The sequence below is a fragment of the Carettochelys insculpta genome, chromosome 9, assembly GCF_033958435.1.
Source record: "Carettochelys insculpta isolate YL-2023 chromosome 9, ASM3395843v1, whole genome shotgun sequence".
Classification (NCBI taxonomy): domain Eukaryota; kingdom Metazoa; phylum Chordata; order Testudines; family Carettochelyidae; genus Carettochelys; species Carettochelys insculpta.
Window position 1 is genome coordinate 62,576,306 of NC_134145.1, and position 27,748 is coordinate 62,604,053.

Consider the following 27,748-nt stretch of genomic DNA (forward strand, 5'->3'; position numbering starts at 1 on the left):
CAGCACAAGGGTGACAACCCTGAGGCTACCCTAGTCACCAGACCACTGCAGCACCAGGAATATCACAGCCCTGGCAGAGACTGAGCTCAGGAATTCCTGCTGCCTGGCCAAGCCCTGTGTCGCTTGTGAGAACATGCTCTGGGCAGGGTTAGACAATAGAGGAACTGGGCCCCTGGCCTGCCTACCTGGCCACGGATACCAGTGGAGCTAGGTGAGGGCCCCAGAGAACATCCTTTCTCTGCAGAAGTAGGTCACCCAGGAAGGAAAAAGGGCAGGCTGGGTGGTTTAGGCCTCAGAGCAGCTTCAGAGGGGATTCTGAGCAGGACCTTCAGGGCTAATCTACACCAGCCCTCAGGGAACCTGAGGGATTAACACTTGACATCTGCTCAGGCTGTCAGGCTCCACCCTGTCAAAGGGGGACACGTTAGCCGCTGCTGCGGCTCCTTAATCTGTTTGTAACAAGCCACATAGGGCAGCATGTACTAGCCACCTCCCTACTTGGGTGCGCTGCAGCCCAGAGGTCCCACCAAGGCCCCAATCCTAGCTCCCGTTGGCTTCAGTTCCAGGCAGTGTTCCCTCTAAATTTTTTCCACACCTGGATGTTCAAAGTTACTTATACGGAGGTGTATGTGGCTATGCTCAACCAATATACACACACACACACGCTGCTGGCTGTGAACAGATGTGGGCATTCTGCCAATCAGCTGGGCGGCACCTGAATTCCTCCTGAGCGGCCACCCAAGCGCTCAGCTTACTGGGAACACTGGCAGGTAGTGGTGACCAATGCCCAGCCTATGCCAAAGAGCCCAGTGACAATCTGGCCTGCCATAAATCTTAGCTTCCTTTGAAAATTCTTGAGCTTTGCAGAGGTGTGATTTAAGCAGGCTGCCTACCTGCCACAGAGCTCAGGGAGCATCCCAAGTGATGGGGCTGCAGGCAGATGTGATGCCTGTTGTCATGGATGACTAGCAGGGTGGCCATACACCCTGCTTTCCGCAGGACAGCCCATATATCAGGCGCCATTCTGGCATCCCCATTTATTTTGCAAAAGGGGCTAATTGCCCTGTATTTCACAGTGGTTCACCAGTTTCCCCTAGCTGGGGGAGCCAGACCACACAGTGCCTCAGCAGCCGCCCGGCTTCCCCCAGCGAGGGCTGGAGCTGAACCTTGGCGACGGGCATTGGGGCTGGAGGTGAACCAGGGCTTCAATGGGGTTGGATCCAGGGCCTGGGCAGCTGGGGTTGGAGCAGGAGCTGGGATTCGAGCCGGAGCTGGTTGAGCAGAGTGCAGGTGAACCACGGCCACAGTGGGGTTGTAGCCAGAGCTGCCTGGCTTCCCCCAGCAGGACCAGGAGCTGGGTCACAGGCTGCCACTCACAGCCTGCGGAAGCCAGGAGGTTCGCTGGCAGGGTGGCAGCCCTGTTCCAGGCGTGCCAGATAGGGTGACCATCTGTCCCATTGTGGCTGGGACAGGGGCCATTCCCCATGTCCCATATTTGGCCAGGGGAGATATGGTCACCCCAGCCTTCGGTCACATAGCTCTCCATTACAGCTTGCAGTTTTCAGGCTCTCTGGAGAGAGGAGAACAGGGCTGGAGTTTTCCCCACAGGGGACATTCCCCAGTGACCCTGCCTGAGTTAAAGGGGTCTCCAAGGACTGGGGTGGTGGCAGCTATCATCCAGGTCCAGGGGATCTGTGACCTTGGGAAGTTTTCAGGTAAAGCCTGCACATTGGCAAGGCGGTTTTAAGTTTTTGTGGGCCCTGCTTCCTGCACTCAGAGTGCCAGTGGGAAGGAGGCCCCATACCTGGGGTGCATGCAGACCTGGCAGCAGAACACGGACTACAGGAGTGGGGACAGGAGAATGCTCAGGAGGCCACAGCCAAAGCAGGAGGTGGAGGAAGACAGCCAGGGGCGCAAGGCTGCCATTCTATTAGGCCTACTTCACTGATCTTTTGGGTGCTGACTGAGCAACCCCACCCAGTTCTCCCTCCCCTCCCCCTATGCATCACAGTGCAGAAGCCTCCACACATGAACAGCCTAGTGTAACAGGGAACCCTCACCCCCACGCACCCCTTTGCACAAGGCTGCAGCATTTAGGACTTCTTCCCCTGCAGCCCCTGGCACTGTCTGCTGTTGTGGGACTGCAGTGGTCATAGCCCAGCCCAGCCCAGCCCAGCCCTGCAGCCCCTTCACCCTCCTGTTCAGTCCCCTGCAGTGGGTTATAGACAAAGCCAAACAGGTTAGGATACTCCAGGCATTTTTCCCCTTTCTGCCAAGCTTTCAGCCCCCCCCAGGGACTCCTCAGCCTTTGCCTCTCTTTGGCCACAGGCATGTGTTCCCCTAGGGGGCCAGCCCAGGGACCCCACATTGGGCAGTTAAGGACAGCTCCTTATAATGCCTCACCTCTTCCCTGGGCTGCTGCATCTACTTCTCCCTCTTCATCAGCATCCCTCAGAGGACTACAACCTCACCACCAGCAGCACCATCTCCTTGTGCATTGTCTTCCTCACACAGCCACTAAGGATCTTGCTCCTGGCTGCTCACCCCAGAGCCCTTTCTTCCACTGTGCTATGAGCCTGGCATTCCCTCCCCAGGTGTGACCCGTTGAGCCTGATCACCCCCTTCCCCAGGTGTGGCCAAGTGGACAAATTGGCCTACCACCTCTACGAAATCTTTATTTGCCAGTGTAGGGCATCAACTCCATCAGGCACTGAATTAACTGTAGATAGTTATCATGTCCCCTTCTAGCACCTCTTAGCTAAGCTCTGCATCACTTGCCCTTTTAAGCTTCCCTCATAAAATGACCCTTCCAGTCTCCCAATGAATTTTGTTCTGTTCTCTGCATGGCCCTCCAGAATCTCTCTGACAACAGGGCGCCCAGAAATCATTGCGGTCTTCCAGGTGCAGTTCTGGGACAGCCAGAGGAGGAGCTCCAGTCACACTAGGAGCAGGGCAAGAAATTGTAGCCTGTTATATAACAACTTTGAGGCGTCATCATGAGCTAAACACAGAGTCTAAGCCCAAATTGTCCTGTTTCACATCATCTCAATTGTCTGTAGTTAACCTTACAGGCCACCAGGAGAAATTGACACAATGTTAAACAGGACAGAATATGCTTATACGTAGAGCTCAGTCATGTATTCCTTATCCTCAAGCTCTCTTGGGGGCAGGAGACTGGATTCAATGACGTCTCGAGGTTCCTCCTGGTTCTAGTGCTCTATGATTCTATCTGATTTCCCATGGTAGATGGGCGTCAGTAAAAAGATAGAGCATGTCATGTAAATACAGAGCACTTTTACCTCCCTGCTTGACAACATGAGGCTGTTGTGTTTGCCACCCAAAATTGCACTCAGCATTTTTGTATTTTTCCATTTCATTCACTGGCACCATTTCAGCTCCATTTCTCTGTGTGAGAGCTGCGAACAATGACTCTCCAGTGAAATGGAAGGTCGCTGGCACTCATCAAAAATTAAGTGATGAACTATAGTGTTTGTGATGGCGGGGTGCTCAGCCTATATGCAAGTGAGCCAGAACATCTATGGGTTTTGTGGGAGGTCAGGGAACACTCGGTGTGTGACAGAGAGATGGTGACAGTGACTCCATACACAACTCCACATTGGCAATAAATGAGCAGCTTTCCACCAGTGGTGTGGCTAGACTCTGTAACATTTCCCTGTTTCCTTATTCCTTAGCACAAGTAGGTGTCAGCCAGCGTGACTGTATGGACGGCCAGGACAACACTCATACTCACTGGTCTTCTCATCCCCACATTTCCCCTGGGCATTGACACAATTCAGCAGCAGCACGCTAAACACACACGTGCTGTGCAGCTCTAGTCTGGATTCTAGTTCTCAGCTGGTATATATTCAAGTCACCTGATTACTTCCCTTTCTGTTCTCCTAGCCCCACCTGCCATATGCTCAACTGAATGCTTCTCTTCCTTCCAGTGCTCATCCCCTGCCACAGGCACCTCTCCTGTAGACCATGTACCCAAGCCTTCCTCCTTTCCAGTTCAGCATCTTGGACACTTTTCTGGGCTGGTTAGACCATAGTGCTCTGACTGCCACCCAGGGGTTGGCAAAGATCGCCATCTCCTGGCTACCTTTGATCTCAGACATTTTTATATATAGAGAGAAAAAACATAAGCAACCCAACTTCCTATAGCCCCAAACCCTCTTATCTGCTTTTTTTTTTAACACAGCAACTTTATGCTGAAGCCACATCCACATCTCTTATATGAGGAAAATTAATAATACACATTTCCAAAATTTAAGCACTTGTCTGAAACCATTTTATTAACCAACATCACATAGAACAATGCACATAGCAGATGAAAATCAATCATGGATGTGTAATTATAAATAAATTAAATACATAGCTTATTCAAAACCATTGTGATAATATAAAACCTAAGCAGATTACACATGCCATATAGAATGATCTTCTTAAGATTTCAGTTTATATTGAAACAATATGTAGGCATGAATGCACATACAGAGCTTTCATCATGTCTGCCTCTAAATGACAGATAAGTTTAAAGGAATAAGTCCATAGCATGAAAGTCTGACTCCATTAAAGCCAATGGCAAAAATTCCATTGATTTAAATGGGACCAGAATTTCATCCATAATCATTTTTTCAAAGAGTTTGGAATTCTTTCAGGTCTTCAGTCACTAACTTTTAAGACATACAGCAGACTCTGAACAGAATAGGTATCACATACTTCTTGCAGAACATCTATGACCCTGAACTCTAGGGCAGATAATCAAGAGCAGTTCTACAATTTACAAGTAGTTGGAATTACATGCATAGAAATTGCACAAGAAACTAAATATATACTTATATAAATTACAATGCTAAATCCCATGGGGATGAAATTGTTTCAGATCTACTTGCTGCATTCACAAAGAAGAGTGCCTGGCAGAATGGCTAACTCTGATTGTACCCGTTAGCAACAGTTTAAAGTTACTCACTAGGAACTGCAGCAGAACACCCGACCTCAATGTTACAGCCAGATTTATTAACTTTGACATATTGTTACAGTACATTTACTTCAACGATGATCAGTGAGCCAGATCAATGGTTTTCACAGCCATTCCACCCAGATTTCCCATTCTAACTATTTTGCTTCAAGAAATGTGACCCATGTGTCTCCATGGGAGAGATCTCCAGCAGTATACAGAGAGTGGTGGTACATTGCAAGGCGTTCGCTCCACCCTGCTACCTCCACACTGACCCTAGAGGAGTCCGGCCTCTCCCATAGACAGCAGCTTATTTTGTCTCCACTCAGAGATTGAACAGAGATCTCCCAATCACTGTAGCTCTATGTTGGCCAGATTGTGTAGTCTAGTGGTAAACAGCCAGGGATTTACCCACAGCTCATTTGGATGGCTGAACCAGTCAACTGAGCTCCATATTTAGTAGCAAGATAAAGGCTAATCATCTTGTCAGCAAGATGTAGAAACACCTGGCCACTTCTGAGCCTTGTGTAGCTCCATGTCCTGAGAGGCTCTGAGGCATCAGTGATGACAGCTTCAATTCCTGCAGAGATAACATATTTCCTTTTTAAAACAGGAACAAGCACAGATTTGTTTTCACTTATTCCAATGTTCTTTTGCATCTGGCCCCTAGCCACAGTGTAAAGGGATCTCTACTATTTCCTATGGCCAGGAACAGAACTTAAAACAATTGTCTGTGCATTGTCAGAATGAGAGTCAGTGGATCAATTAATCTCTCAATCTCTAGGTACTCTTCCAGCTCTCATCACTGCAGCACATACACTAGGAGTTCCCCAGTAAGTAAGTAGTTAATCTTATTGCTGAAAATACACAGCAGTGAAAGATCATGCCAAAGATCAGTGCACTCTGTGTCTCTTTGTATTTTAAAAAGCAAACTAAATCATGAGTGTAAACATCTCCCGTGTCTTACCGGATTCATTCAGCATTAGATTAGGTGAGCAGAACTTTGGAAGGTACCCTCGGAACTCAGACTCTGGCAACTGCTGTGAGATAGAGAGGAGAGAGGTTTATAGACAAGCACTCTGGACATGGATGGGATGTTAGCAAAGAAGGAGGGCCATGTTTCTGGTGAGGGTTTTGAAATACAACGTACCTGGCAGGAGTAAATTTCTTTGCTGCAAGAGAACAAAATGACATCATTAGCATTCTGGAGTTATACATCCCCACCTTGCAAGCTACTTATTCTGTTATTTTGTTAGAGAATTAGCACCACTGATTTAACAGCAGAAATCTGTTACAGGCTGGTGCCAAGCTACCTTCACCCCTTCTTCCTATCCTCCATCCCTTAGCCCAATCTCTTATTACTCCTGAGCAGTGTTCCCTGTAAGCGGAAGGCATGGGTGGCACACCCAGGAGAGATTCAGTTTGTATCCACCAACAGGCAGAGATGAACTTGGGACCTCTGGAGCTTAGTGCAGGAGCTACAGACCACTACAGTATGAGCTAAAAGCCAACTGACTCTCAGCTATGACTGTAGAGGAGACTCCCACTTTCTCCCTGTAAGTGGGTTAAGTGCTGCTACGTGGGAAAGTCAACTGCACCCAGGAGGTGTGTGGGTTACATAGATTCTCACCTGTCCTTCGAAGCCGCTTTACAAGCCAAATGAGCAATGATGCTGTCGACAGAATTGAGGCCCCAGTGGCTGCTATTCCAACAAAGACGTAACTGACAAGCTCCTCAGGTGACTCGGGGGCTAGGAGGGCAAAAAAGAGCCGATGAGATCAGGAGAAATGCCCATTCTCTGAAGTGGGCATTGCTTGTTCTGGTTCCATTCATTCCTATTGCAAGCAGCAGGACAGTTGTTCAGGGTTCCCTCTATTTTTTTCCATTGTGGGTGGAATAAATTTTGTTATGTGCACCAAGGCATGTGCAGACGTGCACCATAGGGCTAGGGTTAGGGTTCAAATCAAATATGTTCAGTGGGGACAAACTATCTGGCCAGCAGTAGAAATGACTAAAGTTTGACTTGTCACATTCCATCCTTCCCTACGTTCTTGTCTAATGTCATGACAAGGCATGGCCTCTTCAGCACTACTAGTCACAAGTAAAAGCACAAATAAAATACCTTCACATGTCGGCCGACTTTCAGTCCAGTTCCCTGCAGCGCCGCACTGAAGAACATTTGACCCATTTATCCGCCATCCCTCTGTGCAACTGAATTCACAAACAGTGCTGTATGCAAAATCCCCAAGCGGGTGTGAACAATTCATGAAGCTCTTCTCAGGGGGCGTCAGAGTTTCACACCGTGCCACTGAAATACAAAAGCACAGACAAACTGTTAATGACATCGCCAAGAAATATCCTAAACTTGGTCCCAGTATTGGTGACAGTAAATGTGTATAACTACCCACATCCATACTCCAACCTGAGACCTCTGGAGCTTACTGCATAAGCCTCTGTTGTTTGAGCTAAAAGCCAAATGCCACTCAGATAAGGCTGTAGAGGAGACTCATGCTTTCTCTGTGTAAGTGGTCTGGATACCACTACATGGGACAATGAACTACACCCAGGAGGTGTGTGGCTTTCATATAGACTGTATTTCACCATTGGCATTTAGTTTCTGGGATAAAGGAACTTTTAGTGAGTTTTAGTTAAAATATATTAGAGTTCAGCAAAGTAAAGGGCTGGTACTACTACTGTTCCACACAAAATGCTTTTTTCCAAATATCAGGGAGGTAACTGTGTTAGTCTATATCTTCAAAAACAACAAGAAATCCTGTGGCACCTTATAGGCTAAAAGACATTTTGAAGCATAAGCTTTCATGGGCATAGACCCGCTTTGTCATATGCATCTGATGAAGCGGGTCTTTGCCCATGAAAGCTGATGCTCCAAAATATCTGTTAGCCTATAAGGTGCCACAGGACTTCTTGTTGTTTTTTCCAAATGTTATGCACCTGAAGAGCTCAGCAGGAATCACGTTTGACCAGATCCTCAGCTTGTATAAACTGGTGTAACTGACTCCACTGACTAAAATGGAGTGACACCAAATAGAACAAGTTTAACAAGCTGGTCTTAGTCTTTGCTGAAAAGAGTTTAAGTTACCTCCAGCGTCTCACTTGATTATTCTGAAAGGACAAGGACTCACCTTCACACTTTGGGAAAGGCTTCGACCATTCTCCGTGTGCCATGCACTGAACTGTGGGTGAGCCACGCAGGCTGTAGCCCTCCTCACAACGGAACTGGCAGGTTGAGCTGAATTCTGCATCAGGGGAGGTACATTCCACAATGCCATTTTCAAGCCCCCTCACTGCGTCGCACCTCACAGCTGAGACACACAGAGAACATCGGCGGTTAGCGAGGACGCCACAGGACACAACTACGGAGAGCACTGTGTACTGGGCAGGGCAGTGATAAAGACAGGTACCTTCGCATAGTGGCTGCTGTCCATCCCACGTCCCCGAAGAGCTGCACCGCAGCCTGTCTGAGCCCTTCAACACAAACCCTTCTTCACAGGCAAACTCGCAGGTGGAATTCCACAGGAAGTTTCCAGCAGGAGCAGAGCATGTCAGGGAGCCATGAGCCGGAGCCTTTAACCCGTCACACTGCACAGCTACAAATCACATGGCAGAGTACAGAGCTTAGTTTGGAGCAAAGGAACAGAAAAACTTTTCTTCTGCCTGAGAACACACTACACATTGACAGGAGCTGGGCTGTTGGAGAGTAAATCAGGTTAGGAAAATGACACTGGGCTGTGGAACTTGGAAGTTTCAGTGGGTGTCAGGTTTTTACGCTTTATTGTGAAAACATAAAAATCTACGTCTTTCAGGTATAGAGCATCTAGAAGGTTCTAAATTGTATTCTGTTTCCGGCCCTGACACATGTGTATCAGGTCCTACACCAGAGCTCAGACACATGATTTGTCAGTGCTCTTTCCCCAAGTTATCGTAAACTTCAGCCCTTTCCAAAAAGAACTGCTAGCTGACTGTCAGGAGCTGATATTATCTCTGGAACTAGCGGACTGCATTTGCGAATCTTCTGTATTTGGAGCATGGGAGACAAATTGTTTAACCTGAGCAGCACCCACATTAGTGGTACAGAATCATGTTTCTTGGGTTTCTGATGCATTGTTTGGGCCTCGGTTTCCCATCTGTAAAATGGGGGCAGTGATGTGGACTTCTTTGGGGCAGCACTTGAGACGCACGGATAAGAAGTGTTGTTTAAGATCAAGGCAATACATTATGAATGGATCATTCTGAAAGGACAAAGACTCACCTTCACACTTTGGGAAAGGCTTCGACCATTCTCCGTGTGTCATGCACTGAACTGCGGGTGAGCCATGCAGGCTGTAGCCCTCCTCACAACGGAACTGGCAGGTTGAGCTGAATTCTGCATCAGGGGAGGTACATTCCACAATGCCATTTTCAAGCCCCCTCACTGCGTCGCACCTCACAGCTGAGACACACAGAGAACATCGGCGGTTAGCGAGGACGCCACAGGACACAACTACGGAGAGCACTGTGTACTGGGCAGGGCAGTGATAAAGACAGGTACCTTCGCATAGTGGCTGCTGTCCATCCCACGTCCCCGAAGAGCTGCACCGCAGCCTGTCTGAGCCCTTCAACACAAACCCTTCTTCACAGGCAAACTCGCAGGTGGAACTCCACAGGAAGTTTCCAGCAGGAGCAGAGCATGTCAGGGAGCCGTGAGCCGGAGCCTTTAACCCGTCACACTGCACAGCTACAAATCACATGGCAGAGTACAGAGCTTAGTTTGGAGCAAAGGAAGAGAAAAACTTTTCTTCTGCCTGAGAACACACTACACATTGACAGCAGCTGGGCTTTACAGAGTAAAGCTATCACCCAGAAGGTGCTGAAAATGGCTATGGGCAGAGGATTTGGGTTTCTTTTGGGTCTGGCAATAAGTGATAGATACTTTCAAATGTAGGGTTGTCAACCAATATTAGCCCAGGTGGGTAGGAAAGTTGTAACTAAAGCTGCTCTCCTTTGCTGGCATATATGTCATATATATTGCATATATGTCATGAGCTTGTGGGCCTCAGACTATGTCCCAGCATATACGGATGCACGTTCCAGTCAACATGCATTACAATTGGCACTCCCTTGCTCTCTTTGACTGCAGTCTCAGTAAGAGGCCAAGGGCAGACTGGTCCTGAAGACTCAACTACCATCTCACCAAGGGAGGAGAGGCGTATCACTTTAAGCCAATGCCCCTCCCTGAACTGTACTTCTCAGCAAACGAAGGGAGGCCTGGTGCCCAATTCACTTTCGGAATGTAATCCTAAAACAGTGGGCCAGATCCTCCATTGCTGGCAAGGGGTGTAGCGGCACTGACATCAACAGAGTCACAGTGATTTGTGTCAGCTGAGATCTGCCCTACAGTTCCTTGTTTACCTCTACATTCTGGAGTGGGTGCAGACCAGGTCCCAGAAGAGGTACAAATCACCGACTCAAAGCCAGTTGATTCATAGCCTTCTGCACACTGAACCTCGCAGGAGGAGTTGTAGCTGAAGTTCTTCAATGGATGGGTGCACTCCAGGGTCCCGTGGTCAGGAGCGTTTAATTGGTCACAAGTCACAACTACAAAGGAACACAAGCAGGTCTACAATCAGTGCCACTTTCTCCCAGCAGCAATTAGCATAATGAAACTAGCTAGATGTACTGCAAAATGCCTGACATGCACTCCTCCTTGTTTGGGTAGCAGTAAGATTTAATCTTACCATTCTGGCATTCAGGCCCAGAGAATCCAGCATGACACAGGCAGGTATGGTTGTTAATGGTCTCCACGCATTCCCCACGGCCACTGCAGGAAGTCTGGTTGCAGGAGGCTAGAAAGAAATTCATCAGGGTTATAAAACAATCTATCTCCATTTTTTTGTTAATCTGTTTTGAGCCACTGTGGGGCTTTACTTATCCAGGAGAAAACACACTCTGGTGAATAAATACTTAGCAAAAGAAATGGAGGGCAAAGGTTAATGCTCTGTGAAATTGCATTGGTTTTTGCATTGCAGGATTTCGAAAGCCAAGACTATAGACCAAGCCTAACTACTCACGAAAATGCTTTGCTGGCTGGAGCCACACTCACAAATTTTCAATTGTTCTCATACCAAAAGTTAAATCACAGGGAGAGCAACAGAGAGTTGCTCATGGAGACTCTAAGTTCTGCCTTTTAGCACCAACACACTGATTCATCAAGCACTTCACACCCAGCTAGCTTTAATCACGTAAATAGCCTTCAGTGGACTACTCTTGTACTTAAAGTTGAACAGACATGTGTTTGCAGAATTGGGATCTAATATAGTAACAATGTTAAATAATCAACCTCCATTCTCTTATTCTCATGTGGGTGCTTTGGGACTGATTGCATTCTGTACCTGTGTAGCACAAGGCAACCTTTTCTTTATTGCATCTTTCGTCATTCCACTTGCCGGCATCCTCCTTTCTTTGGATGTAGATTTCGACGCAGTCCTCATCATTCTTTCTGTTGTTCGGTTCACCCTTTGCCCAGTTTTTAGCCTCTTCAGTCAGACGCTTTCCAGTTCCTATCCAGGTCCACTCATTATCAATTTTTCTGATTCCAATCCAATAATAACTGGGACTGTGCGGTAAAACACTGTTCAGGTAAGCAATTTCCTCCTTATTTTGAATGGCAACCATAGCTGTATAGTGTTGCTTACACCAATGCTCCGCACGCTTAAAAGTCATATTTTGTTCTGAATAGTGGTATGTCCAACAACTGCCCTTCTCAAGCATCGTAAGTCCTAAAAAGAGAAAGTGCAGAGAAGTTGGTACCCTTCTACCTGAGCTTCCTGGTCTATTATCAGAGGCCATTTTTATCTCTTCATATTTTTCTGCTGTGCTATGAGCATTTCCAGGAAGAATTAAAATCCCTCTCTTTAAGAGAACTAACCAGAAAAACACTGTCAGCAGCTAAAACTGTGATAGGTAGCATCAAGGGTATGGCTAAACAGCAGCCTTATTTCAAAACAAGCTGTTCCAGAATAGTTTATTTCAAATGAAGGCTGCTACACACAAAAATGCACTTCAAAATAGCCCTCATCTATTTCAAAATAGCGTGTCTACACATATAGGGCCTATTTTGAGATAGAACCATTGGAAACACTGGGGCTTATTTTGAAATAGGCACTCTTCCTAGCAGAATGAGGATTACCAATTTCAAAATAAGGCAACTGCTATTTCAAAATCATTTCAAAATAATGGTTGCATTGTGTAGATACTAGGATAGTTACTTCAAAATCACAGCTGTTAGTTTGGAATAACTGTGCGGTGTCGACCCATCCTAACATATTTCTGACTCAGACATGCTTGCTTACCATAAGTGAGCACAGAAAGGAACCACAGGCCCGTCATGTTTCTGGGGAACTGCTTGCTCTTCACTTTGTGCTTTGAAGAGTTGGCTGCAAAAAACAAACAGGCAAAATTGTAGCATATGGTTTAATCTCTGATACTAATTTATTGAAATAAAATAATGCCCTCTAAGTCTGATATCGTCTTCAGCATCTTTCTCATAGGCCGTTTCACAAATTGCTGTTCTGGGGTTGAACAGCAGGACTTTCCACTGTGCTGCTGTTTTGTCCAAAGTAGATCTTAATGGTGGGGCAGATAAAGTAAACTGCACCAAACATTTGTTTAGTGCTACTTCAGATCTGGGTGAATCTGACCAATTGTAGCTGAGATCACTGACAGTGCAGCTAAGATATGAATATCTTTGCAAGGATTACACTTTTATCAGTAAATGTTCATTAGCATTGATTTCAAGTATAAAAATGCTGCTTGGAGAACTATAAGAGTTTAATTTAAGAATATGTACTTTGTATATTGTGACATAAGAGACAATTTGTGTTTTCACTGTATAAAGCTTTAAGTTTTTGAATCTCAATGTCTACTTGCAATGAATGATTATTGTCTGACCCAGCCCCAATTTCTGACCCCCAGCCCCCATAATTTCTTACAGTTGTGAACATTTAAATTGATAACATTAGGGGAGAATGTTTAGAAGCTGTACTTTTTTACAACTGTGAAAATTTAAATCAATAAAAATATTAAAATACTTAAAACAAACTGATACTATTCATTGAAGTTATAGAAAAATAAAAATTAAATCCTGCCAAGCCTAGATATGAAGTAAAATCCTATTTGAAAGCCTATTATACGTACAGACTTTGGCTCTGATGTCCTGGTGCTTCGCAGCAAATTGGTATAGCTCTTTCTTCAATGGCTGTTTTCCTCTGTTGAGTTGCTACAGTGGTTCTTATGAAGAGATTCAGCAGAGAGCTGTCACTCTGCTCAAAGTGTGCTCTTTGCCTTCGCTCGCAGCCTTTTTGTTCTGTCGGCTCCTACTTCCTAGAAATTCCAGTGACGTGGCTAAGAGGATATCTCCTAATAAGAAAGTGAAAAATTCCCCTGGAAAAAGTATCCTCCTGATGCCAAAACTCACACATATAAGCCCATATGCCTTCCTTTTCCAAACACACACCAATAGCATGATAAGGGCTTTCTGTGTTCTGGTTCTTGGATTTTAATTCAGATGAGCACACAATTCCAGGCTATTAAGAGAGATTAAACATTCAGACTCAACTGGTCTTAGCATGTGGGCAAATGTGTGCCTTACAGCTTTTCTGCTCTCATGGCTGTGTTTATTTGGGTTCATGATAGCAAACATTGTTTAATCGCTTGCCCCCACATTGACTTTCCATATAGTAGTAATGTTGTGCTGGGCTTTTCAGAAATGTAGGAAAGAAGCCTATCATTTACTGACTTTCATAGACGCTCTGGTGCCAGGGTGATGGCTATGGAACAAGAACCAAATAGATGGAAATGGCATCTTACTAAGCCCCCTGCCACACACACACAAAAGTCCTCACTCTCTATTACATTTCTAGAGGCTTTTAATGTGAATGGCTGAAACAGTCAAAGCCAGCTAGTGGATTTAGATGCAAAACTCCTCTTAATTTCAATGGGAATGGTGCATAAAGAAATTTATTGTGCAAGGGAATTGGGCATACTGTATACAGAAATGTATTCAGTATTTCACCCACACCATCTTCACACTCTTCTGGGAGTCATGCATTGTGAATATGTTGAAGAGACAGTGTTAGGGGGCAGTCAGGTTAGTCTGCAGCTTCACAAATAACAAGCAGTCCTGTGGTTCTAAGGTGCTACAGAACTGTTTGCTATATTAAAGAGATGTTCATTATGAGGACTTCTTAGCAGCTGTAAAGTTAAGCTGGGCTGAACTTGCAATTAAAACAGGCAGAGTAAAGCTCCATTATGGATGAATCAATGCAATGTGTCCTCCTTAAATATATCCACGTTACTCTTTGAGTACAGAAAGAATTTTCCAAAGATTAATTTGTCAATGGCCGTGTCTACACTTGCCCCAAACTTCGAAATGGCCACGCAAATGGCCATTTCGAAGTTTACTAATGAAGCGCTGAAATGCATATTCAGTGCTTCGTTAGCATGCGGGCGGCCGCGGCACTTCGAAATTGACGCGCCTCGCATCTCATCCCGACGGGGCTCCTTTTTGAAAGGACTCCGCCTACTTTGAAGTCCCCTTATTCCCATCAGCTCATGGGAATAAGGGGACTTCAAAGTAGGCGGGGTCCTTTCGAAAAGGAGCCCTGTCGGGATGAGACACGCGGCGGCAAGGCGCGTCAATTTCGAAGTGCCACGGCCGCCCGCATGCTAACGAAGCACTGAATATGCATTTCAGCGCTTCATTAGTAAACTTCGAAATGGCCATTTGCGTGGCCATTTCGAAGTTTGGGGCTAGTGTAGACGTAGCCAATCTGTTAATTGGTTTATGAGCAAAAGTTATGGTGGAATGTGTCCTTGAAACAGCTATGAGAGTTGGACATCTAACTCCTTAAGAACCTTACAAAATCCCAGCCTTAGATGCCAAAGTGATGCATGCTTCAGAAAAGAGAATTAGCTAGCTAGCTAGCTTGAAAGATAGATAAGATAGCCAGCCAGCCTTTGGTAACTAGCCACAATTCTCAGTCTTTGACAGAGAAAGGGAAGATTCAACAAAGAATATTAACTGTGTTTCCCAGACATCCTCACATTCTTTCAATGTCTGAAACAAAATTATTGGGGTAACAAGTATGTCTTGTGCACAATGTCTCCTTAACAATCAGAGCTTTCCACAACCACTCCAAGGCAGAGGACCAGCACTACAAATATCTGGGTTCAATCTCTGGCTCTGCTTCTGACTCCTTATGTGATCTCAGTCAAGTTACTTAGGCCTTGATCGGTTCCAATGATATCAGTGGGAGTCTTCCAATTGACTTCACTTAGTGCTGTATCAGGTACTTCATTTCTCTGTGCTTCAGTTCCCCATCTATAAATGGGAATAATGATGCTTGTTTTCTCCCAGCATTTGCTTCTCTTGCCTATTTAAATTGTATGCTGTTCAGGCCAGGAACTGTTTTCATGGAGTACGTCTGTGAGTGCACTGGAGTTCTGATCTCACCTGGGGTCTCTAAGGAACTGTAATACAACTTAAGAATAATTACCAGTTTAAGTATGATCTTCCTGATCATTTATTATTATTTATACAGAGACACAGACCCAGGCAGAAGAGCTCCAATACTCTTTAAAGTAAGTGAGAATATTTTTTAAAAAAAGGTATGTTTTTCTAACGGTTGTTATGAACTTCCTACTCGGCAAGTCCACATGCTCAAACATCCGCTTTTCTGCTAGACGCCATGAAGCTGACTGGTGGAAAATTTGATCAGAACAATGCTGTTGTCCCTCGATTTACAAGAAGGGTTGGGGGGGAAAACCCAGGAAGTTGTAGACTTGTCAGTTTAAAATACCTTTCCTGTAGAAGGATGGGCCAGACCGTTTATCTGAAGGCTCAAGCAGGAAAAATATCTCTGTAGTATACAAAGACTGTTTTACTCAGGCTGTTTTCTTTGGCTGAATAAACTGCTGCTTTTTGTAACCCCAAGCCATTTTTTCTGGGTGTTGCTCATAAAGAACTATTATTAGTCTTTCTCATAAAAATCATTTAACTCTCTGATTGAGTTCTCACCTTAATTTCAGAGAATGGAAAATTAAATTAACTATAGACACTTTCTGGGAAATCAGAGATGTTGGGGACTAATGGCTCTGGGGTAATATCTTCTAAAATGCCAAAGTGCATTAGGAGAAGCTTAAACCCCATTTTCAAAAGTAAAGTAGGGACTCGTTGACTTTAAGTGAGACTTGTGTTCCTAAGTGCATACATTAGTTCTGAAAATGGGACTTAAGCTGCTAAGTCATTTGAGCTCCTAAATCACTTAGGTATTTTTGAAATGTTTTACCTCTGGACTTATTAATTTGTTGGAATCCCTACCATCAAACCCAGAAAAGCCACCCAGCCTGCCCATGGCCAACAATAAGTTATTGACAAATCTCAGGGCAGGTCTACACTAGACCTTAAAGTAGAGTGTAGAGATGCAATTCCAACTACACCAATTGTGTAGCTGAAATTAACATATCTACGAGGGACTTACCTGGCTGTCCTCACTGAGGGAGGTCGATGAGAGAAACTCTCCTGTCGACCTCCCTTACTCCTTGGGAGATTGAGGAGTACAGGGGTTGACTGTCGACCTCTGATAGTTTGATTTTGCACGTCTCCAGTAGGTGCATGAAATCGAACTCTGGAAGATTGACCCTGAGCTCTTGATTTTCCTGGCAAGCACACATGTACCCTGAGAGGGTTAGCTGTGTTAGTCCATATCTGCAAAACCAGCAAGGAGTTCTGTGGCATGTTAAAAGGCTGACAGATTTATATCAGGTAAGGGAAACAGAGGCAGGAAAATCAGCAAAATGAGTGAGAGTAAAGCCCAAAAGAACTTTACAGGACTCAAGCAGCAGAGAAGGAGGCAGAACATAAGACAAATGGAAATAAAGGAGACTTTAGATAGAACTGCAAGATGCCAAGGGAAAGGCTGTCCATGTGAGAGCCATGGGAGTCTGGAGGTTTGCCCTGGAACTGAAGGAGAAAGAATTAGAAGCACAGACGGCTGCTCATGTGTTAGCCCGCAAAGCCCAGAGAGGAGCCCATGAGACAGCCCTGAAACTGAAAAGCTTAAAAAGGATGACAAAGAAGAAGCCTAAAAAGCTGCTGTTGAGGAGAGGGAGAAGAGACACTGCATGATCTGGCTGTACTTGCCTGGAAGAGTCAGCACCCCAACATCTCAGTGGGGAGGTATCTTTTAGTCTTTAAGGTGCCACAGGACGATCCATTGTTTATACATCACTGACTAATTTCTGACTTGATTGTTCAGGTTTTTTCCTTTACCACCTAATTTGAGAATATAACAAACCACTTCTTTTCTTCCTCTGGTTGTTGCTCTCAACTAAGTCCCTGAAGAATGGAGAGATGGTATTATTTGTGATTAATGTGATATAGATAGGAGTGCTGTCAGCTGCATGTTCCTGGCATTTCAGTCCGTTATATCACACTGTCCCCTAACGGCTTCACATAGAGTTGGAAGAGGATGGCTCCCTGTGGAACTCCACAGAGTAAGATGGAGAAGCCAGTGCTCATCATGAATCTCTGGCTGCTGTCAGAGGTAAACGATCACAGATCCAGGTGACTAAGGAATCCCACACAGTAGGGACATTTCAGTCATTTGATAACAGGAGCTGTCTCAGAGTGTCTCCTAGTAGCCCTGCCCTCTCCCTGTCCCAGTTTCCCTCTGAGTTCCAAGAATAATTCACTTACACCCAGAGTCTGTAAACTCAACACCTTACTTCTCTTATGCAAAATTCCTCAGGATTAACCAGGTCCTCTTTTGGATTCAGAAATTCACAACCATCCTTTTGGGGTCTATGTGCATCTGGCCCTCCCCAGCCTGTAAATTCTCCCCTCACACCCAGAGTCTTCCTACTTCTTGGGGTTGTGTGCTTCCAGTCCTGACCTCTCTTGCTCGTAGAATCTCTTCTCATGTTCAGAGATTCCACAGCCCTCCTTCTTGAGCCCTCTCCCACATTCTTCCCGTTGGTCTCCGGAGCTCCCTGCTTGACTGAGCTTGGAGACCCCTTTGGAGTCACCCATCCCATCAAGCAATCACTCTCTCATCTTGCCCAGGTGGATATAATAACCCTAATCCCTGTCTGTGTCAGCTAGGAGGGAGGGGAGTCTTGCCCTACTCACTCTACAAGCGTCCTAGTCCTAGGCTTTTCAACACCATCTTCTGCTTGGGCCCAAATATAAGGGCAGGGTTGGAGCTCCTTTGTCGTATGGGATCCCTGGCTGTATAAAAAGCCCTTTATTAGAACTATGAGTAGCTGGCACAATTTAAAGCAACTCTGAGGCTGCTTTTAACATCACCACAAGACTTTGCTGTCATCTTCCAATCCCAGGTTTGAAGGAGATATCTCACTGTAAAGCAATCTGTATGAGCAGACCCAACTTGCACTGGTTTAATTAGAGAGTTTTTAAAAACTGTTTATTGAAGCTATTGCAAACACGAGGACACAACGAAATCCATTTACAAAGAGTATATAGCAATTTAGTACCATTTGTATAAATGGATATAAGCCAGTTGTAAATCAGTTTAAGTGTGTTCACACAGGGGTTTGCACTGGTTTCATTAAATCAATTTTAAAACCAATTTAATTAAACAGGTGCAGGTTTAAAGTGTAGATGAGTCTTCAGGAATTGTGCCTGCCTTGGGGAGTCAACTACACCAGTACTCAGATTTGCATGTGTAACCTCCCAATGCAGACTCAAACCTGAGACCCATGTGCCACTACATGGGATAGTGAACCACACCTAGTGGCTGTGTCTACACTTGCATGCCTCTTTCAAAAGAGGCATGCAAATGAGGGAAATCAAAAATGCAAATAAGGTGCAGATTTACATTTTGGCACCTTTTGCATATTCTTCTTTCGCAAGAGCTTCTTTTGAAAGAAGAAAAGCAGTGTAAATGCGGCTCTTTCGAAAGTAAACCCTATCTTTGAAAGAATCCTTCATCCTTTTTTTATGGGAAGCTCTTTTGAAAGAATATGCAAATTAGGTGCAATAAATGTAAATCTGCACCTCATTTGCATTTTTGATTTCCTTCATTTGCATGCCTCTTTCAAAAGAGGAATGCTAGCATAGACACAGCCAGTAGGTTTGTGGGTTACGTATGTAATGTAGAACATATAGGACTGGAAAGGAAATTGATAGGGAAGATGTGTTATCTGTGATTTGTGATAAACTGCACAGGCAAAAATTTGGCAGTATTAACACCAATGAAGTTTTGAAAAGATGTAGTCTGGGGAATTAAAAGAACGGGTATGCCTGCAGCTCATCAGTGCACATGTTATTACAAAGGTGACTGCTTACTGTTGCAGCTACCAGTCAATGAAGAAAATGGGTCTTCACTGATGAGCAAAAATTGGCTGCTAACATTCTAACTGGGCTGGAGTTGCATGCACCAAAACTGGATCCAGTGAGGAAAATAATGGCAAAGTCATATTTAATATACCCGATGAGGCTAGAAAAAATCATCATGGTAAACCTACATGTAGCCTCAGAGTTTGCCCACCCTGTAGTGTAAACCCAGAGTTAGTAGATTCCGGGTTTGTTACTTTAGGGCTTGAGCAGCCATACTTATTTGTAATCCCAGGTTAGGAATTGCTGAACCCTGGTTCCCAGCCTGGACCTCCAGCAGCCACACTGCATTATTCAGGCTTGAGTCCAAGCACTGCTCCCACCCCAATCCCAGGCTATTCCAGCCTTTTGTTTGCGGTAGTGTTTGGAAAAACTTGCATGTCCAGAGATGTCAGATAGTTTGTGAGATATTTTTAAGCAGTCTCCTAAAGCATGAGTCCAGGAGGGCTTCATCAATACAGCAAAGCAATAAGGCTTGTACCCTGGGCTCTGGCTTGACTTTGGTTTCTGTAGGGTCCTGGGAACCTTAGTCCAAGCCCTGGATTAGCATGATTTGTGTGAAGATAGAAGGAAGGTTAGACCTGAGCCTGAGTTCAAATCTCAGGCTTACATTATAGTGCAGACATAGCCTCAGTATCTAAAGGCTTGTCATGGGCCTTGCACTTCATGGACAGGCAGCTAAAGGGACTACAAAAGCAAGGAAGACATTTTGTTAGTGAACAAACAGCCCCCACTGTGAGTATTCCAGAAAATACTGGAAGTGTAGTTCATGAGGATTATTAAGGTGCTATGAACCCCCTGGTCAGAGGTGGATCAGGATCCCACTTCAAACCTGAAGACTTAGTTGCCAAGCTGGCAGGAGGAGTGATTTTTACAAAGTTTGGCCTGTCCCAAACCTTTCAGTAGGGCATTTAAGCATGACTGAAAATAACTCCTTATTTTGAAGATACATGTGGGATATGTGGGGTGTTTAGTTTTGAAAGGCCCCTGTGTGACACCGCCACTCTATTGGAATGGCCTGGTTTTCCCCTTCCTTATGTAGCCATTTTTGACCTTCTGATCTGGCTGTATTTTACACCAGCTCTTCACACATCTTACACTGGTATCAATGTTTAGACAAGATACACTGGCCAAGGCAATGGAGGCTAGTCCCTCCTGTGGCTCATTTAAATCTTTGTCAGTTCCCCCTGCCCAGGTCTGTAATTATGTTGGGTTGGATGGCTGTATCACCTCTTCATCCCATTATTCCTTCATTTAGCAGGGGTGGGCAAAAGTCACCATCTGCTCCATAGGCTTCATTCAGCAACTCTAGGGGTGACTCTCACAGACCCAGTCCAAAATAAACAACATGACCATTCACAGAACCATCTATTAACTTAAGAAAGAGAGAAAAGTTCCTTAATAACTGTGCACTGCAAACTTCTGTGCCAGAATGATCCGCCTCTTTGGGTAAACCCTGTGCTTGGTGTGTTGCTTTGTCCCCTGCTAGTGACACCTAGACCATCTACAAATTAACAAGTCTGCTACAGCTAAGCAGTAAAGCAGTATATAGCCTTTAACTCATGCAGTAAAAGCTCATACGTTACACGGCCCAAGACCACAGCGTATAGAATCATAGAATAGTAGGACTGGAAGGGACCTCGAGAGGCCATTGAGTCCAGCCCCCTGCCCCCACGGCAGGACCAAGCACTTTCTAGACCATCCCTGAAAGCCATCTATCTAACCTCTTCTTAAATATCTCCAGTGATGGAGATTCTACCACCTCCTTTGGCAATTCGTTCCAGTGTTTGATCACCCTGACAGTTAGGAACTTTTTCCTAATGTCCAACCTGAACCTCCTCTGCTGCAATTTAAGTCCATTGCCTCTTGTTCTATCCTCAGAGGCAAGGAAGAACAAGTTCCCTCCCTCTGCCTTATGACACCCTTTTAGATACCTGAAGACTGCTATCATGTCCCCCCTCAATCTTCTCTTTTCCAAACTAAACAAGCCCAATTCTTTCAGCCTTTCTTCATAGGTCATGTTCTCTAGACCTTTGATCATTCTCGTTGCTCTCCTCTGGACCCTCTCCAATTTCTCCACATCCTTCCTGAACTGCAGTGCCCAGAACTGGACACAATACTCCAGCTGAGGTCTAACCAGCGCAGAGTAGAGTGGGAGAACTACTTCTCATGTTTTGTTCACAACACACCTGTTTATGCATGCTAGAATCATGTTTGCTTTTTTTGCAACAGCATCACACTGTTGACTCATATTTAACTTGTGGTCCACTATAACCCCCAGATCCCTTTCTGCTGTACTCATTCCTAGGCAGTCCTTTCCCATTCTGTATGTGTGACACTGATTGTTCCTTCCTAAGTGGAGCACTTTGCATTTGTCCTTATTAAACTTCATCCTGTTTACCTCAGCCCATTTCTCCAGTTTATCCAGATCCTTTTGAATTATGACCCTATCCTCCAAAGAAGTTGCAACCCTGCCCAGCTTGGTATCATCTGCAAACTTAATAAGTGTAGTTTCTATGTCAATATCTAAATCGTTAATGAAGATATTGAACAGAACCGGTCCTAAAACAGACCCCTGCGGAACCCCACTAGTTATACTTTTCCAGAAGGATTGAAAGCCATTAATAACTACTCTCTGGGAACGGTTATCCAGCCAGTTGTTCGCCCGCCTTATAGTAGCCCCATCTAAGTTGTATTTGAGTAGTTTATTGATAAGTATATTATGTGAGACCATGTCAAATGCTTTACTGAAGTCTAGGTATATCAAATCCACCGCTTCTCCCTTATCCACAAGGCTCATTATTCTATCAAAGAAAGCTATTAGATTGGTTTGACATGATCTGTTTTTAACAAAACCATGCTGACCGTTCCCTATCACCTTACCACCTTCCAATTGCTTGCAGATGATTTCTTTAATGATCTGCTCCATTATCTTTCCTGGCACAGAAGTTAAGCTGACTGGCCTGTAGTTTCCCGGGTTATTCTTGTTCCCCTTTTTATAAATGGGCACTATATTTGCCCTCCAGCAACTTGGATCTGTAAGCATTACATCTGCACTAAACAGGATGCACAAAATAGATAGATTTCGGCTACAAATCTCTGGCAGTGAATTCTCCTGATGGAAGGGAATTATCTGATGGCATAAAACTTGCCCGAGCTACTCCTGCACCAGCTGCCCCCCAACCTGGTAGCACGGGCATAGGCTAAAAGAGCAGGCATTGAGCAGAGCGGAGTTCTCTTAAACCAGTCCTCCACCAGCAGAGAAAGCTGATGCAGAATCAGGGAGCCACCAGCTTCCTGATGCCCCCCACATCCTTCCTTTCACTAAGCAGGGCTCAGACTTGGAGGCTTGAGCTGTGTCCTATTTAGAAGGAATTCCCAAGAATCATCATGCAAACAGGGGGAAAGGAAGAGAGCAGCATGAAGATGTTTCCTGTTTGATGGAATTCAGTTTAACCTTTACCATTATTGCTTTGAAGGTTTCCTTTTGTTTTTAAAAGGAAAAAAAATGGAAAGCTGATGCTGGAACTTTCCCCTGAGATCTTTACTGAAAGAGAGAGGGAGGGATGGTGTGAAATACTCAGTGTGTCATCCTAGTTTGAATTATACAGGGAAAAACAAAGAGGTGAATAATAGAATCCCACAGAATGCAGGAGTTTTTCTGGTTATGCAAGATAGTCTCCAGTCTGTCTGGATTATGGCACTAAATAGTTTGTCTCCCTTTCTAGTGTCTGGAATTCTTTGCCTGGTGACATCTTGTGTGACTCAGATAACTGTCTGCCTCCTCTGAAAACACAGTAATAGACATTGTTGCATCCAACCTGAGGCCAGGGATCATCCTCGTTGGAGACCTTTAGGCAGCTGTACAAGGCTGTAAAATGGAGCAGAAGAAATATACTTGGCAACGTGGCAGGGACTTGCTAACATTTTAAAATAAAAGATTGCACTTTAGGATGAAATCTTGATGCACACTAGTCTCCATTCCAGGTCTGGTCCATATGCACCCTAAGCGCTCAATGTCAGAGTCTTTCAGCTAGCAGTCCTACAGGTGCTACACCAAGTGCATATAGGACAGTCGGTCAACCAGCACTCAGTTTCTTCTCCGCCACAGAATCAGAAGGATATAGGACTTAGAAACACCGGGGGAAAGAGCAGATTGTGGATTATGTATATGTTACTCTTCTTTCTTCTATGGGTGCTTGTCAATATAGATATTTGGCGTATGGTGGCTCACAAGCACTGATTCAGTGAAAGGCAGAGAGCCCTAATGAATATTGAAGACAGCCTCACCAAAAGGCTCAGTTATGGAATAGTGTTTTGTGAATTAGTAACAGAGAGAAAGCTGTGCTAGTCTATATAATATCAAAACAAAAAAGCAGTAAAGAAGCACTTTAAAGACTAACAAAATAATTTATTAGGTGAGCTTTCGTGGGACAGACCAACTTCTTCAGACCATAGCCATACCGGAACAGACTCAATATTTAAGGCACAGAGAACCAAAAATAGTAATCAAGGTTGACAAATCAGAAAAAAAAATTATCAAGGTGAGCAAATCAGAGAGCAGAGGGGCGGGGGGGGGAGGGAGTCAAGAATTAGAATAAGCCAAGTATGCAAAAGAGCCCCTATAGTGTCCCAGAAAATTTGCATCCTGGTTCAAACCACATGTTAATGTGTCGAAGTTAATATTTTGAGGATTCTCACCAACAGCCACAGTCTATACTGCAGGAACACCAGTCCTGGGACTCTTCCGTGCAACAAAGCCCGCTGCCAGCTTTGCCCACATATCTATTCTGGAGATACCATTACTGGACCTAACCAAGTTAGTCACAGAATCATGGGCACATTCTCATGTTCCTCAACTAACATCAAAACAAAAAGCAGTCAAGTAGCACTTTAAAGACTAGCAAAATAATTTATTAGGTGAGCTTTCGTGGGACAGACCCACCTCTTCAGACCATAGCCATACCCGAACAGGCTCAATATTTAAGGCACAGAGAACCAAAAACAGTAATCAAGGAGGACAAATCAGAAAAAAATGATCAAGGTGAGCAAATCAGAGAGTGGGGGAGGGGGAGGTCAAGAACTAGATTTAGCCAAGTATGCAAACGAGCCCCTATAATGACTCTGAAAATTCCCATCCTAGTTCAAACCACGTGTTAATGTGCCAAATTTGAATATAAAAGACAGCTTGGCTGTTTCCCTTTGAATAGTGGTGCGAATTTTTTTTTTCAGTAACACGCATTATAGGGTCATTATAGGGGCTTGTTTGCATACTTGGCTTAATCTAATTCTTGACCTCCCCCGCCGCCCACTCTCTGATTTGCTCACCTTGATCATTTTTTTCTGATTTGTCCTCCTTGCTCACTGTTTTTGGTTCTCTGTGCCTTAAATATTGAGTCTGCTCTGGTCTGGCTATGGTCTGAAGAAGTGGGTCTGTCCCACGAAAGCTCGCCTAATAAACTATTTTGCTAGTCTTTAAAGTGCTACTTTACTGCTTTTTTGTTTTGCTTTGTGTATGTGTGAGCAAACACCCAGGTGACTGCTTTACATATAACGATGACAGAAACCTTCCTCAAAGATGCTCTGAGGATGCTGCCTGGGCTGCAGTGGAATGAGCTCTGAGAGAGACAGGAAGATCTAACTTTACCACTTCCTCACACAGCTGGATATGCATTTAGATAGATGGAGAGTCAAGACAAGTTTCCATTTAATCCTCTCTGCGATTGCCCCAATAATCTTAGCATATGGAGACTGAGAAAAGACTTGAGGTTGCTGAACAGAAACAGCTTGAATAGCTTCACAGGAAAGGGTCTTTCATGGGTAAGTGATCTCCTCCAATGATGTTCTGGCCTGTATGTAGGCCCAAGCATTCCAAAATGACCACACCAGGATAAGAATCATATGGTAGAGAATAACTAGAATGATAATCTTTGCAAAGTCTCACTCAGGAAGAGTATCTGAACCCTCTACCCAATTCATAATATGTAGGCAGATGCTCTTGGAAAATATGAGATTCCCTGCCATTGTCTTGAGGTGCTGAAGAAAATCAACAAGAGAGTTCCATGTTCAATCGTGAAGCTGGGAAAGAGAGCAGAGAGTTGTCCCAGACGTGTCTTGGGCCCCTACATGTACCCAGTACTGCAGGTAGAGCTGGTCCCATTACTTCAGATGTCTTACCGTCACAGAAAGCAGTGGAGACTCAAGGATCTTGCCACATCTGTAGGTCTCCCAATACCATGTGTCTTGTCGGTACCAAATCATGTTAGATGGCTGTTAGAGGAGCTAGAGTTGTGAAGAGTAGAGTCAACAGTGCTGATTCAGTTGACACTGATACATCTGGTGCCAGAGACATGGTACCAGTAGTGACTGGTACCAGTAGTGACTGCTCCCAGCAGGGTCACGCATGGCGGCAAGATCAAGGGGGAGGGTCCAGACAAAGAACAATCCTAAAAGTCCTCAATAGCAGAACAGACAGAGGATAGCAAAGTTAATACTATAACAGCTGTAAAGGCGGATGAAGGTTGCTGCAGACAGAAGACTCCCAGTTGTCATGGATTCCATGCCATTGGACCTGAGTTTTCTATCCACCAAGAGCTGTGTGGTGGCTGCAGTGCAACAATCGCCCCATGTTAAAAGAAGTCACGCACAGGCATCTTCCTCTGTGTACTACTCTCCTAAACTTAAGCCCTACAATGATTGGTGAATGGCGAAAGGAGAAGGATTGTGAAATCTGGAAACTTTTAGTCATGGACCAGCACGTAGGCGGTGGATGTATGTATCAGTCATTCCGTTTCAAGGACTGAGGTGATAGAACAGTCCAGCTGCTGCATCCACGACTGAGCAGTCCTATCTAGGGTCCACTCTGCTCAACCCACATGGAGTGAGGGATAGAAAAGGTGCCCTAAACATAGTCCACCTCAATCTCCCTGATCTGATAATCACGTCTAGTGGGTTCACCTCTATGCGGTCAAAATTGAACAGTAAACTTTGGGACATGGAATATTTGGACTCTAATGGACAACCCAGACAGTCAGTGACCCAAAAGACCCAAAAGATGCATGGCAATTATTGCCCACGAGCTGTGACGATTCAACATTGATATCAGTGTCCTGGCAGAAACGTGTAGACCAGAAGAAGGACAACTAAGAGAAGAAGGCTGAGGGTACATATTTTTCTGGAAAGGACCCTCATAGGAAGAAAAATTAATTCATGGAGTAGGATTTGCCATTAAGAAATAGCAAACTGACACAGATCCTATCTGAAGTTCCTGTCGGCATCAATGAGCATCTCATGACTCTCCGCTTGAAGCTTGCCAAAAACCAACAGGCAACTGTCATCAGTGGGTTTGCATCAACTCTAGACACCAAAGGTGATGTGAAGGAGAAGTTCTATACCCAGCTGGACGCAGTCCTGAAAGACATACCAAAGAAGGCAAGGTTATTCCATTGGGGGATTTCAGTGCCAGGGTTGGAAGAGAAGCAGATCTCTGGCAGAGACACCATTGGGAAAGAAGGAGTCAGCAACAGCAACTCCAGTGCAGTGCTCCTCCTTGCAAAATGTGCAGAACAGGAGCTCGTCATCACAAACACCCTGTTCTGCCAGAAAAACAAATTTAAGATCTCACAGCAACATCCTTGATTGAAGCACTGGTACCTCACAGACTATGTCACTGTTCACGCTCGGGATCAGTGTGATGTCCTTCTCACACGTGCAGTGACTAGTGCTGATGACTGCTGGACCAGTGACTGCCTTATTTGATCCACAATGGCAGTTAGGATTGTCACCAAATGGAGAAGTCAGAGGAAACAGATCTGACAAAAGATCAGTGTACAAGGCTTGAAGGACCCCAGAAGATGAAGTGACTTCCAGATAGTGCGCCTGTCGGCAGCTTCCTTTGTACACCCTGAAGATGTGGAAGAACAGTGATGTCAATTGAAAAATGCCATCTTTGGAGCTTGTGGAGACACCACTGGCTACAAGATCAGCAAGCATCACGACTGATTTGATCAGAACAATGTGGAAATTGAATGCCTGATTGGGGCAAAAAGGGAAGCCTTTAGGGCCTGGCAAAGTGACATCAATTGCCAAGGCCAAAGCAGAAGTGCAACATAAAACAAGGACTCTGAAAAAACAGTGGTGGACTGAGAAGGCATGAGAACTCCAGCATCTTGCAGACATGAATGATACAAGAGGTTTCTTCTGTGCTACCAAAGCTGTTTATGGACCGAGAAACCATGGGATCAATCCCCTGAGATCAAAGGATGGTACCCAGCTCTTGAAAGACAATGAAGCCATTGCTTCCCTCCATTGTGGTCCTAGACCGCCCCTCCATCGTGGTCCTAGAATCCCTTCACCAAATCCTTCAACAACCTCCT

General features: G+C 44.9%; 1 protein-coding gene across 1 annotated transcript; it reads right to left on the minus strand.

Moving 5' to 3' along the window:
• Positions 1–4,270: 4,270 nt before the first annotated feature.
• On the minus strand, positions 4,271–13,273 carry SELE (selectin E). Its single transcript, XM_075002666.1, has 14 exons — positions 13,154–13,273; positions 12,310–12,393; positions 11,350–11,736; positions 10,696–10,803; positions 10,370–10,555; positions 9,510–9,695; positions 9,231–9,410; positions 8,383–8,568; positions 8,104–8,283; positions 7,083–7,268; positions 6,591–6,710; positions 6,111–6,132; positions 5,928–6,000; positions 4,271–5,540 (listed from the first exon to the last, which is right to left on the minus strand). The coding sequence occupies exons 2-13, from the start codon at positions 12,344–12,346 to the stop codon at positions 5,943–5,945; spliced, it is 1,836 nt and encodes a 611-aa protein (XP_074858767.1). The 5' UTR covers positions 12,347–12,393; positions 13,154–13,273; the 3' UTR covers positions 4,271–5,540; positions 5,928–5,942.
• Positions 13,274–27,748: the final 14,475 nt, after the last annotated feature.